General features: G+C 45.6%; 1 protein-coding gene across 1 annotated transcript in view; it reads left to right on the forward strand.

Moving 5' to 3' along the window:
* Positions 1 to 14,883, forward strand: part of CFAP299 (cilia and flagella associated protein 299) — a 620,116-nt gene that overhangs the window by 186,405 nt on the left and 418,828 nt on the right. Inside the window, exon 3 of the mRNA XM_089675483.1 lies at positions 14,633 to 14,723. Coding sequence (XP_089531609.1) covers positions 14,633 to 14,723 — 91 coding nt within the window. The remainder of the gene's footprint in view (positions 1 to 14,632; positions 14,724 to 14,883) is intronic.

A 14,883-nucleotide genomic window follows, 5' to 3' on the forward strand; every position in this document is an offset into this window, starting at 1 on the left:
CTGTTTTCAATAATGTGCTTATATGCACAGCATATTAGCGCATTATGGCAGACTTTCTGTCAAATGTTCCCTGTCAGTGCTTTTGGTCACAGGCACTTCTATCACCTCTCAGTCTTCCTTCTAGGTTCAGACTGTTTGGCAATTTGATTGAATGGATTGTTATGAAGTAACCCCCGTGCATGCATACTGGAGTCACCTCATGGCACAAAGGGGCACTGTACATTAACTCTGACAGACAGGGAGCAGAAGTTATGGCAGTAGAGGCCAGCAAACCTGGGACACTGGTCATGACTCCAGCCTAATGCAGGCCATAGATGGGGAGAAAAACGGCAGATTTTCGGCCGATTAACGAACTATCGGTCGGTCTAAAAAACTTACCTGACCACCAATTATTACGAAAATCGGCCGATTAATGAGTAACCTATAACGGGAAATGATGTCATTTTGTGACCTTTGTGATCCTTTTTCGGAAAACGATCGTTCGTTTTTGACCATCAATGAGGATAAAGTCGGGCGTTTTTCGAAAATTTTCCAACATCACCGATAATCTGAAAGTCCAAAATACACGAAAAACGGCCGACAAAATCGTCCACTAACGATAAGATAATCGGCCGGTTTTATTTTCGGACGAAAAATCGGCCGTTTTTCTCCCCATCTATGGCCTGCATAACTGGACCATAGTAAAGTATTAAAAGAAGCTGCATACTCAGTAAGTGATTAAATCATCGTCTGAAAGTGTTTTAAAGGATAAGTTCACCTTTCATAACATATTACATCCATACGATCGAACTGGCTCCTGCAAGCTCCCTATTGTGACAGCTAGCAGGGGACATTATCCTCCCTGCTAGCTGTCACAATTTAAAAAAAACTTGGCCGTGCGGGCCTGCCTGGCCACGTCACTCATTCAAAGTGTTCTGTGAATGAGAACACTACAAGTTCACGTCGCTCATTCACAGTGTTCTGTGAATGAGAACACTACAAGTTCACGTTACTCATTCACAGTGTTCTGTGAATGAGAACACTACAAGTTCACGTCACTCATTCACAGTGTTCTGTAAATGAGAACACTGCAAGTTCCGACAGCTTTTGCAGCTGTTGGCTTGTAGTTGTCAATAAACTACCACAGTGCTGAGGGGTTCCTCCCAGATCACACCCACCTTCTGAGTGTTTCTTCCCCTAATTATGCATGAACCACGCTCTCATGGCGCATATGCATGAATTCATGCAATTAATACCCCCTTTTTTTTTTACTGCACATGCTGAGTAGCGTAAATAAGGGTGAAGCTGTGATCCTAGGACACAGCATCTTTGGGACAGGGGACTGAGCTGCAGAACTGTCCCAGCAAGTCTGGGACAGTTGTCATCTATACTAGATGTGAGAGATCTATCCTACTGAAAAGAAAGATCTAAATGACCCATTTGCCACTAAGAAGTATTAACCACTTAGAGAGTGCTGCTCACTGAGCACAGATTGATTAGGGATACTGAACAGATGGATATACACTAATCAGCCATAACTTTGTGACTACCCAACTAATACTGACTAAGTCCCCATTTTGCCACCAAAATAGCACTGACTCATTGAGGCATGAACACCACTATACCTCTGAAGGTATTATTATTATTATTATACAGGATTTATAAAGTGCCAACAGTTTGCTTAGCACTTTACAATATAACGGGAGACAATACAGCAACAATACAGTTCAACACAAGAGGGATAGGAGGGCCCTGCTCCTTGGAGCTTACAATCTAAGAGGGAGGGGCTAGTGATACAAAAGTTAGTAACTGTGGGGGATGAACTGGTAGGAGGAGTAGAAGATTCCATTATTAGCTGAGGGCAGGATAGGCTTCCCTGAAGAGATAGGTTTTCAGAGATTGCGTAAAAGTGAGCAGATTAGGTGATAGTCTGATAAATTGGGGTAGAGAGTTCCAGAGGATGGGGGGAGCTCTGGAGAAGTCCTGGAGACAAGCATGGGAGGAGGAGACAAGGGAGCTAGAGAGCAGGAGGTCATGCGAGGAGCAGAGAGTATGGTTTGGGTGATATTAGGAGACAAGATTGGTGATGTAATTTGGGGCAGAGTTATAAATGGCTTTATATGTTATTGTTTTGAATTTTATCCGTTGGGCAATTGGAAGCCAGTGGAGGGATTGGCAGAGAGGGATGGCAGATATGGAACGGTTAGTAAGGTGAATAAGTCTGGCAGCAGCATTCACGATAGACTGAAGAGGGGATAACCTGCGATTAGGTAGGCCAATGAGGAGGGAGTTACAATAGTCAAGGCGAGAGATAACAAGGGAGTGAATAAGTTGCTTAGTAGTTTCTGAGGTTAAGAACGGGCGTATCTTGAAAATGTTGCGGAGGTGAAGTCTACAAGATTTGGACAGCGATTGGACTTGAGGCTGATAGGACAGCTGGGAGTCTAGGATTACACCTAGCACCCTAACATGAAGAGAGGGACTGATGGTTGTATTATTGATCTTGATGGAGAAGTCAGGGGAGGGGGCACGGGCTGGAGGGAACAGTAAGAGCTAAGTTTTGGAAAGATTGAGTTTGAGGAAGTGGAATGACATCCATGCTGATATGTCACTTAGTTGGTTAGTAATGCGAGAGGAGACTGAAAGGGTGAGGTGAGGAGTAGAAAGATAGATTTGTATGTCATCAGCATAGAGATGGTACTTAAAGCCATGGTGTGGCAAACTTGCTCATCCTTGTTGGAGCGGAGTCCCCCTTTACACTCTGCTTTTCAGTGTTCTATCTGTTTATCTGAGGCATTTTCAAATCACTCCTCACATCCCCCCCTGCATTCCTGTGAGGCAGACTTTATCTCCTGGCAAATGGTGTGAAACAACCAGGAAGACATGAGAAGTGGAGCCATCCAGTCTGAATGAGGTGTCATTTTTATCACCCAAAACTATGTAAGCCCACTCATTATCAAACCAACCAGAATAAGTGCACAGTCCTCAGGTCAACTGTATGGTTCATATCACGGGATATGAGCTAGTAATTTAGTGTAGAGTTCCCCAATGACCACTCCCAAAATGGGTAGTCAGAGCCCCCCTTCCCCTGAGAGGGACCCTTGAAGACTTTTAAGTGAGTTAGAGAAACTCTGACACACACACACTGAGGGATCTCCCAGCAACATCGTAACAAGGGGAGATCAAAGAAGCTTTCTGCTCACAACTTGAATTTGCTAAAACCAGGCAAGGCAAGTAACTTACCCTGTATTTTCTCGCTATTCTATGTTTGCTGTGTCTTTGTATACATATATATATTTTTGTGATATCTCTTTGTACATATTTATTTTGCATCCAACGCTTTTAGTAATAAATCTTTCTTTCTGAAAGTGTTAAACTGTTTCTAAGCGCTTACTTGCAATTCACGAATCCCTGCCTTTGAAGAGACGCTACTGTTTGTATATCTCTGTATAGCAAGGTCCGCGGGCCGTGCTATATAGATCAATATTTCAATCATTATAGTGTATATTTAGTAACGGGAGTTTCCCAGTCTCCGATAAAAGTGGTGGTGGCAGTATAGGGTTAGTTGCGTAACTAGCCTGACCCAGTAACAAGCGCATCCAGGCTGCAGGCACCGATTGTAGTCCATTAGCTGGGCAATCGCTGTGTAGGGTGCAGCTGGGTGGGGCCTTGTTACGCGCGTCACACCGCGGTTTTGGATCGGCCGGCCCTTCGGTCACGAGTTTGGTGAGAAGGTCTGGGGTCTGACGCCGTGGGCGTGACGTATTACTGTTAGTCGCGGCTGTGCGATTGTCGCCTGTTGGTGGCGGTGACCGCGGGTCGTGACATATTGTTGGCAGCGTACGTGGGATAATTGCAGTAAGAGCTTCAGTGCAGTGTTAAAAGTTGGCTCTGCACTGAAGGATTGTAACCTTTGTGGAAACAGTCCTTAGAAAACAAGCGGTGCATATTTTATTTTATATATATGTGTGTATAGAGAGACACATAGCAACAGCTCCTTCTTTTCCTACGTTTTTCTTCTATCCTTGCTTGCAATTATGCCTGGTGAAGCAGATTACGAGAAAATGAGCAAAGCTGATTTGAAAGTTGAATGTGCCTCACGAGGATTGGACGTCGGTCGCAAAACTCGTGAAGATTTGATTAGTGATCTAGTGGAGTATGATATCCGAGCAAATCAGAACTCGGGGGAACTTGAACATGGAGAGGTTCCCATTACCCACATTGCCAGTGGTTCAGAGACAGCCTCACAGGATGGGCATACAGAGACTGACACTGGAGGATCACCAAAGGTTAACGTCACACCACCGCCTGAGTGCGCTAGCAACGTGGTGCCGGTAACCAGCAGAGACTCTTCTCAGATGCAGGAGGCCCTAAAACGCCTCCTGGAGACAGATTTGGAGGCATACCTGCGGTTCATGGAACGCCAAGCAGCGGCTGACAGAGAAACTGCAGAGCGCCAAGCAGCGGCTGACAGAGAAGCTGCGGAACGCCGGGCTGACAGAGAAACTGCGGAACGCCAAGCTGAGAGAGAGGCGGTGCAGACGGAAGCTGATCGTCGGCACGAGATGGAGATGGCAAGGCTCCAGCAGCGACCGGGTCAGAACCTCGGGTCCCTAGATCACAGGGACGGCACTCTTTCCGTGGGCGCAGCCAAGTTTCCCGCAATGGAAAAGGACAGTGACATTGACACGTACTTACTGTCCTTTGAAAAAACGTGCCGTCAGTACCATGTGCCCCAAGCTCAATGGGTTCGGTACCTGACACCAGGGTTACAAGGCAAGGCCCTGGAAGCGTTTGTTGAATTGCCAGAGGGGCAAGATGATGACTATGAACGTTTAAAAAATGCCATTATCCGGAAGTACCAGATGACCCCGGAAGTGTACCGCAAGCGGTTCAGGTCCATGCAGAAAGGACCTGGGGACTCTTACACGGATGTGGCAAGTCGCTTACGCACCACATTCCGACAGTGGACTAAGGGACTGAAAGTTGATTCTTATGAATCTTTGGAGGATCTCATGATCAGAGATCAACTCCTGCACATTTGCCCAGCAGACGTCAGACAGTTCGTCTTGGAGAGGGGGCCAGCATCTACTACAGCTGCAGCAGATCTGGCCGATACCTTCGTCCACACGCGAGTGCCTGAACCTCGCAAGGCTCCTCCAAACAGCTGGAAAGGGGGGAAATCGTCCCTAGCAACCTCTCCTACTTCGGTGAGTCAAGCTTCACCTCCGCCCAACCCTGCAGCGCTTGGAGCCAAGCCATTCCTGCCTGACACCCGCAGATGTTTCACCTGTGGGAAAGCCGGACATCTCAGGACGCAGTGTCCTGAGCAGAAGCAGATGACATCATCTGGCCAGCCGGCCAGCAACTCTTCTTCTGTGCTGTTCGTTCGCAGGAAGATGCGGGTAAACCCCGCCAACTTGCAGCCCGTTACCGTGGGCAACCGGTCTGCAACTGGTTTCCGGGACACCGGGGCAGACGTCACTTTGATCCGACCAGAGCTGATTGAGCCACAGAACCTCATCCCAGGAAAGTTCCTGACCCTCACAGGAGTTGGGGGGACCCGTTCACGCACACCCTGTGCAAAGGTATTCCTAGATTGGGGTGCGGGGAGGGGGATGAGGGAGGTGGGGGTCTCGGATAAACTGCCCACCCCTGTTTTGTTGGGTGCTGACCTAGGCACTCTTGTTTCATATTACGCCCCTGCCGAGAAGACCCGGAAGGGCCCCCTGGAACTCTCTGGACAAGCCAAGGAACTGTGGACAGATATTGGGGTAATGTCTGGGCCACCGGTGGATGGACAGAGGGTGGGGGCTGGGAATGGTGTGGGGCTGCAGGAGTCTCCATTAGCTGGAGAACCAGAAGAAATCCCCTGGCCTGGGGAGGTATTGGACTCATGTGTCCCTGATATTATGAACATGACTGTTGAGGATCGTTGTGGTGACACTGAGGGTGATCTTACTAATGTTAGCAACATTGGGAATACAGTCTGGAATGTCAGTAATAATATCAGTAGCATTGATAGGAATGTCATGGGTCATATCAGTAGCATTGATAGGAATGTCATGGGTCATATCAGTAGCATTGATAGGAATGTCATTGATAATGTTTGTATTGTTGACGGCAATGTTGGTAATGCTAACAATGAGATTTGTGATGAAACAAAGGAGGCGTTTTCAGTGTTGGGGGCTGAGGTACAGTCTCTGGAGGCTGAGCAAGGGGATTGTCTGGATAGGTCTGTCCCTTGCCCAGGCTCAGAAGATTGTGCCTTGATAAGTGCCCAGCCGTTGGCCTTGCATAGGACTAGGCAGCTGGCTGAGACTTATAGTTCCACGCCTCAGGCAGCACTGAAAAGCGATTCCCAAAGGAGCTTCAGAGGCCCGCTAACTGTGAGTTGCCCTACTAAGGAAGGCACACCACAGCTGGCTGGGACTTGCAGTTCCCCACTTCAGGCAGCCCTGAAAAGTGAGTCCCAATGGACCTTCAGAGGTAAGCTGGCTGGGACTTGCAGTTTCACACTTCAGGCAGCCCTGAAAAGTGAGTCTCAAAGGACCTTCAGAGATAAGCTAAATGAGCTTTGTAGTCCCACAGGGAAGACTGCTCTGGAAAGCCATTCAGATGGAAATTTTATTCCAGGGCTAGGTGTGAGCCCCCCTGCTGAGGGGAGTAAACAAACGAGCAAGGAGGCTAGAATGACTGGCCTAGTCAGTGGGGGCTGGGAGCCTGAAAGCCTGTCAGTTAATTTCACTTGTCAAGGTGTGTTCACAGGCAGACAGACAGAGGTCAGAGGCAGCAGGCCTGGATTACGAGTGGAAGGAAGGTTGATGCTTGGGTTACAGAGAGAGGGCCTCCGGGCCCAGACCCAATCACCCTTCCCTAGCACTCGGGGTCCGGAGCGGCTGCCCAGGCCTCCGATAGATGGTGTCTGGATTCAGAAGGTGCCGGCTGATTGGGCCACAGAGGCAAAGGGAATGGCACAGTCAGGAATCCAGGGATCAGCTAGAGTCTGGGCAGTCCTAATGGTAGCAGTCCTCCAGCAGGATACGATGACCAGGCTTTCTGAGAGCCTTGGGAAACTGAACACCAGCCCTGGGTTTGTGGCCTACCCCATGCCCAGGAGCCATGAGGCAATGGAGCATCCGGAAGGTGCCTACTGTTTTGCCATCATGGGCCTGAGCAAGGAGCCTGGGCCACCATCTCTAACCCAGCAAGCTCCAGACGAGCCAGCCTTCACTACCCCATGTGGCTTGCCTGAATCCTTGGGAAAGCTAGTTGGGGTTGAGAAGGCACTGACAGCCACTCCTGCGGTCAGGAGTGGCCCGCAATGCACAGTGGACCTGGGTGCCGTTGTCCACTGTAGGGGCCTCGCGGTGCTCAGCCCTGTCAGGGAAGAGCCACTTGCGCCCCTGTCACTAGGCGGGAACAAACCGCCTGTGCCCAGTCCGACAGCCCAGAAGGGTAACTGTCAGAGGGGCATGTCAGTGGTTCAGTTTAGGAACCCATCAGTAAGAAGAGACCCCCAGAGGTCTGGGCATGGGGAGACCGAGGCAGTTGAGGCCTGGTCTGCTCCCCAGGCCAAGAAGCAGGTTACGTCAGTCGCAGGTACAGCTGGCTACGGTAAGACGCCTGGATGCGATGATCATGGCTCAGCTGGGCCTGTGACTGACCTGGCAGACAGGAAACTGGAGGAACCGGTGTCCTGGATGCTAGCAGGTAACAAGGACTGTCCATCTTGGATGAAGGTACCTGTGGACACCACTGGGAGGCGAGGCCCAGAATTCGCCTGTCCGGTTCCGGTGCCCACAGGCGCTACTACCTTCAGGCCAGATGTAGTCCTAAGCCTGAGGAAGAAGGTAGGAGAGGGAAATCTTCTTCTCTACCTCGACAAGAAGCTACATATTAATATGGTAGCAAAGGACACCCCTGAGCCAAAGTGTTTTGTGAACAGGTGGGCACCCCGGCAGTTGCCACGGGATTCGGATAGCTACAGCCGACTGGTACCCACCCGTGACCACTCACTTGGTCGGCCCAGCAGTGCTGCTGGAGAGAACGGCTTCCTGTTCAGACGGAATTTGGTCCTCCCGCAGTACAGCGGTACCAGGACGTCCCAAGAGGAACCTCTGGACAGAGGTCAGTTGCGTCAGGAGAGAACTTGTAGCTCACTCCTTGGCAACCACTTAAGGGGGAGGTGTGGCAAACTTGCTCATCCTTGTTGGAGCGGAGTCCCCCTTTACACTCTGCTTTTCAGTGTTCTATCTGTTTATCTGAGGCATTTTCAAATCACTCCTCACATCCCCCCCTGCATTCCTGTGAGGCAGACTTTATCTCCTGGCAAATGGTGTGAAACAACCAGGAAGACATGAGAAGTGGAGCCATCCAGTCTGAATGAGGTGTCATTTTTATCACCCAAAACTATGTAAGCCCACTCATTATCAAACCAACCAGAATAAGTGCACAGTCCTCAGGTCAACTGTATGGTTCATATCACGGGATATGAGCTAGTAATTTAGTGTAGAGTTCCCCAATGACCACTCCCAAAATGGGTAGTCAGAGCCCCCCTTCCCCTGAGAGGGACCCTTGAAGACTTTTAAGTGAGTTAGAGAAACTCTGACACACACACACTGAGGGATCTCCCAGCAACATCGTAACAAGGGGAGATCAAAGAAGCTTTCTGCTCACAACTTGAATTTGCTAAAACCAGGCAAGGCAAGTAACTTACCCTGTATTTTCTCGCTATTCTATGTTTGCTGTGTCTTTGTATACATATATATATTTTTGTGATATCTCTTTGTACATATTTATTTTGCATCCAACGCTTTTAGTAATAAATCTTTCTTTCTGAAAGTGTTAAACTGTTTCTAAGCGCTTACTTGCAATTCACGAATCCCTGCCTTTGAAGAGACGCTACTGTTTGTATATCTCTGTATAGCAAGGTCCGCGGGCCGTGCTATATAGATCAATATTTCAATCATTATAGTGTATATTTAGTAACGGGAGTTTCCCAGTCTCCGATAAAAGTGGTGGTGGCAGTATAGGGTTAGTTGCGTAACTAACCTGACCCAGTAACAAGCGCATCCAGGCTGCAGGCACCGATTGTAGTCCATTAGCTGGGCAATCGCTGTGTAGGGTGCAGCTGGGTGGGGCCTTGTTACGCGCGTCACACCGCGGTTTTGGATCGGCCGGCCCTTCGGTCACGAGTTTGGTGAGAAGGTCTGGGGTCTGACGCCGTGGGCGTGACGTATTACTGTTAGTCGCGGCTGTGCGATTGTCGCCTGTTGGTGGCGGCGACCGCGGGTCGTGACACATGGGAGTTTATCAAGTGACCAAGAGAGGAGGTGTAGATGGAGAAGAGTAGGGGTCCAAGGACAGAACCTTGAGGGACCCCTACAGATAGAGGGAGTGGAGAGGAGGAACCAGAGTTATAGGTAACGCTGAAGGAGCGCTGCGATAGGTAGGAGGAGAACCAGGAGAGAGCAGAGTCACGGAGGCCAAGAGAGTGGAGTTTTTTGAGGAGGAGGGGATGGTCAACAATATCAAAAGCCGCAGAGAGGTCAGGTAGTAAGAATACAGAGTAGTGGCCATGGTTTTTAGCAGTTAGTAGATCATTAGTGAGTTTTAGTGGAGTGGAGTGAGCGAAAAACCGGACTGTAAAGGGTCAAGAAGGGTGTTGTCAGTAAGGTAGGAGCTCAGGTGATTGTAGACTAAGCGTTCTAAGAGTTTAGAGGTAAACGGGAGCAGGGAGATGGGTCTTAAGTTGTTCATGTTGGTGGGGTCTAGGGAGGGCTTTTTAAGTATGGGAGTGATGTGTGCATGCTTTAGAGGGGAAGGCACCGTTAGAGAGGGAGAGATTGAGGATGTGAGTGAGGGAGCATAGGATGGAAGAAGAGGGTGACCGTAGTAGTTGTGAGGGGACAGGATCCAGGGGGCAGGTAGTGAGATGGGCTTCTGAGAAAACCTTAGTGACCTCTTCGTTAGTAGCAAGGTCAAAAGAGGAAAGTGTTGAGGGAGGTTTAGTATAAGGTATGCTAAGTGGGATGGATGTCTGTGCAGTATAGATGCCCCTACGAATTGCATCAATCTTATTTTTGGAATGATTTGCAATATCATAAGCAGTGAGTGAGGTACTGGGTGGAGGTGGAGAATGTAGAGAGTTAAAAGTAGAGAAGGGATAAAGAGGACTGGATGACAAGCTATTGATGAGAGTGACAAAGTAGGCTTGTTTGGCAGCATGGAGGGAGGAAGTGTATGTTAAGAAGGCAGATTTATATAGGATGAAAGCTTGGTGAGATTTGGTTTTACGCCACAGTCGCTCCAGTACACGACTATGTCGCTTAAGATATCTGGTGTCATCAGTCTGCCAAGGTTGTAATGGTTGGAGCCTGATGCTTTGTGTAGTTAGAGGAGCAAATGAGTCTAATGTGAATAACAGCAAACTGTTGTAGACAGCAGTGGCCAGGTCAGGGTAGGACAGAGGAGAGATTCTGTCATAGAGGCAGTCAGTTGCAGAGTAGAAAAGAGAAGGGTTAAAATTGTGAAGGTTTCTGTAGGTAATTGTTTGCTGCTTGGAGGGATAGGTGTTTGAAGACGAGGAGACTGTGAAGGTGATGTGATTGTGATCAGAGAGAGGAAAGGGGGTGTTTGTGAGGTTGTAGGGAGTGCAATGATGGGAGAAGACAAGGTCTAAAGTATTCCCATCAGAGTGAGTGGAGGACTGTGTCCATAGTGTTAAGGCTATGGTATCTGGCATTCCTTTTAAGTCTTGTAAGTTGCAAGGTGGAGTTTCCATGAATTGCACTTGTTTTTCCAACACATCCCACAGTTGGATTGAGATCTGGAGAATTTGGAGCCAAAGTCAACCTCAAACTTATTGTTGTGTTCCTCAATCCATTCTTGAACCATTTTTGTAATGTGGCTGGGCACTTTATCCTGCTGGTACAGGCCACTACCATCAGAGAATACTGTTTCTATTAAGGAGTGTGCTTGGTCAGCAACAATGTTTAGGTAGGTGGTATGTGTCTAATAATATCCACATGAATGGCAGTACCCAAGGTTTCCCAGCATAACATTGCCCAAAACTTGACATTGACTCTGTCGGATTGCCTTCTTCTGCTGCTCCCTATTGGGATCTGTTCTCCAGGTAAGTGATGCACACACACCCAGCTGTCCACATGGTGTAAAAGAACATGTCATTCATCAGACCAGGCCACCTTTTTCCATTGCTCCATGGTCCAGTTCTGATGCTTATTTGCCCATTGTAGGCTCTCTTGGTTTTGGACATGGGCCAGCATGGGCACCCTTACTGGTCTTCAGCTACGCAGTCCCATACACAACAAACTGCAATACCCATTAATCAGCTTTCAACACATCAACTTCAGGGACAGCATGTTTACTTGCTGTCTAATATATCCCACTGACTTTCAGATGTCATTTTAATAAGGTAATCAATGTTATTCACTTAACTTCTCAGTGGTCATAATATTATAGCTGATTGTTGACTTATTTAAGAATAAGTATGAGCAATTTAAGAATCAAGTCTGTATTAAAAAAAACACATGGGATAGCAAATAAAATGAACAAGCTGAAATGAATTAAAGAATTCAAGTATGCTATGTTGTGATCCTGAATTCAGAACGTGTGTAACATACAAGAAAAGGATGAGGAGTTTCTAAGGCTAGAAGATCAAGGATAAGGATATCTGTGAAGATTGTGACGGTATAAGGTGCGCATGGATACATGCACATGATGAATGTAATAACTGTGATGTGGAGATTATTATGAACCACCTCATGACTGTGCTGAAGTTCAAATATTGCTACAAAGTTAAAAGTAAAAATATTGAAATTATATATTTACATAATGAGTCAGTTATTGACACTATCTACTTTATGGATTGCTGGAAACTCTTCCTGTGCCCTGTGCATATGCCTGTTCTAAAAGCTAATAAGCTCATGGACATTGCCAAAACCATAAACATTGAGATGTATGGATCCTTTTTCCTTATATATTTTCTATATGTTTATATTTTGTTGGCTGACATTCATTTATTTTGAGGCTCCTTTCCAATAATTTTTTATTACAATTGACTTATAAAGTGTTTACATTCCTATTATCTGTAGTCCGATGTACCCTTCATTTGTATTTTGTACTGTTTAGATTCTGTTTGAAGGGTTCCCCTTTATATTTGCTCTATTTTATTGTTTCTAATTTTTTTGTTTCTGTATTTATTTTGAAAACCTAATAAAATATTTCAAAGTGAAAAGACACCAAAACAAACTGCATTCTTATGATTGGTTATTTAAATTATTTAGATAATGAAGTGCAATTGAACTCTCTTAATTTAACCACTTTCCATCCATAGGACTGAACCTTCTTTGGACAGGAAGGGTGATTTCTTGGTCATTGCTGCAGCTGAAGTGATGACCAAGATATCATTCTTTAGGGCCAGCAATTCTGAACTAAATATTGGCTAAAGAGCTGCTGGATTACTTTTACATGTGGCGGAAGGAATCCCCCCCCCCCCCCGCTCCATTGCCGAAACCTTTACTGGGCTCTCCCGTGCAGTTGGGGAGCCCGGTAAGGATGCGCTGGCAACATCCTTTTCCTCAGACACAGTGGGAGGAAAGAATGTTGTTCCTCCCACTGTGTGATGTCAGAAACCAGAAGCAACGAGGATTTAGTCACTTATGGTTTCTGTCTGTTTACCTGCAATTGCAGGCTTAGGAAAGCTTAGGATCACACCGATCAAAGTTTGATCCAAAGCTCTCAAGGACAGCAGAGACATCTGGGGTCTAACAGACTCCAGATGTGTAAGTAAAGAAGATCTGTCACTGCTATTGTTGTTATCAGAAGAGATGTTTACATTTCTTGAGAAAGCAATTAAAGCGATAAAAAAAATGAAAGAAACAGTGTAAAAATAGAAAAAATGTAATAAAATAAATAATACAATTTTAAAAAATTTAAACCGTCCCCATTCCTCCATGCTTGTGCACAATGGTGAATGCACTCCTCAGTCCCACACGCATATGTAAATGGTGATCGCATCACACATGTGAGGTATTTCTATGAATGTCAGAGTAAGCGCTATAATTCTAGCACCAGACCTCCTGTGTAACTCCAAATTTGTAGGTTGTAAAGGCTTTTAAAGCATTGCCTAAGGAGATTTTTAAGTACCGTAGTTTGGCAGCATTGCACAAGCATGCACAGTTATCTATTTACATGCCGTAACATCATCTTTTATATTTTACCAAAAATTTGGATCTGTATTGAGTTTTCTTACATTAACTTTATTAAAGTGGATTTTTTCCAAAATAACTACTTTTGAAAAACCGTGTGACATAATTGCAACAACCACCATTTTATCCTCTTGGGCTTCTGCCATAAAAAAAAATATAAGGTTTGGGGGTTCTAAGTAATTTTCTAAAAAAAAAATGCTGATTTTTACTTGTAAACAAAAAGTGTCAGAATAGGCAGAGTCTTTAAAGTGTTACTAAACCCACAACGGTAAAATCAGCCTGTATATGCAGTAAAGTATGCTTGTTATACTCACTATGGAACCTAATAGTTAATCCTCTGCATTGTGTAAAAAGGCCATTTGATCTTCACTGCTCTGTTCCTCCCCTTGTTCAAGCGACCACCACCACCTCTTATCTCCTGATAAGACATATCATGTGGAGACACTCTGCACATGTTCAGTTTGGTGTGTATTGCTAGAGAGTTTTTTTTTTCCTTGGGAGAGTACATGTGATCAGCACAGGGCCAATCAGCACTGGTCAGACAAAGGTCAGGGGTTTTGCAGAAAGTAAACTCCTCCTACAAGCTTTAGCTAGTGCTCTGCTGAAGTCATGAGACTTCTCTAACTTCTGATGAGAAAAGGTATTTAGCAGTTTATATTTACTAAAATAATTGCATTTCCATGTTCTGTGTACTGTGGGAGACCAGATATAGTGGATGCAAGGTCCTGGGTTTAGTAACACTTTAAGTGGATATTCTTATATTTTGTTGGCTGCTATTAATTTATTTTGAGGCTGCTTTTCAATTATGTTTTACTACAATTGACATATAAGCTGTTTATTTTTTTATTATGTGCAGTCAAATAATGTTCCCTGTATGTATTTTGTACTGTTGATTCTGCTAGAAGGGTTCCTTTGTTTATTTGATCTGTGTTTTTGTCTAAATTAGTTTCTGTATTTACTCTGAAAACCTAATTAAATATTTAGACCATATATAAGGCACCAAAAGAAATTGCATTCTTATGATTGGGTATTTAAATTATTTAGATAATAAAGTGCAATTGAACTTAATTTAATAGTGTAATGCAGGCAGGCTGCATATTCAGTAGTGAATATGCCTATTTTTTCCTTTTTTATTTTTAATCAAAGTGGTGCTTCAAAGGTTAAAATGCCCTGTGCTGGCAGCAGCCGGGAACGTCAGACCACTGTTCTCACATAGCCGTTCTTAGGAGTACCATTCCATCCATAGCAATGAAGAAGGCTTGTGAAATGCAGAAGCAGTGGATGCACTGCCTTCTCAGTGATAACTTTGGATTATGCTATGTCTTTAACCTGTAAAACTATTTTAACTATGTCATTTTAGTTACATCATATGCAAAGCACTAAGGCATATTAATCTTTATCATTTTTCTCATATTTTTCAGGATATTGTCAAGTGCAGGAAAGGAACTGAAGGATAATTTCCTGAAGGCATTAGCCCTCAGGGAAGAAGCTAACCGCAACGGGAAGATGACTGTGAGTACAGCATTTTGGATTGTCAACAGCTTACTGTACATTGGAAAACAGTGCTGAAGGATATACTAATCGAGAAACAATTTTTATTGTCTGCAGTCACACAATGCTGACATGTTACTGTATCAGCTGATTTAGCCAGACGAATGTTTAGAATGCGATA

This window comes from Staurois parvus, unplaced genomic scaffold (assembly GCF_062004578.1).
Source record: "Staurois parvus isolate SC_StPar_1 unplaced genomic scaffold, SC_StPar_1.0 ptg000013l, whole genome shotgun sequence".
NCBI classification, from domain to species: Eukaryota; Metazoa; Chordata; class Amphibia; order Anura; family Ranidae; genus Staurois; species Staurois parvus.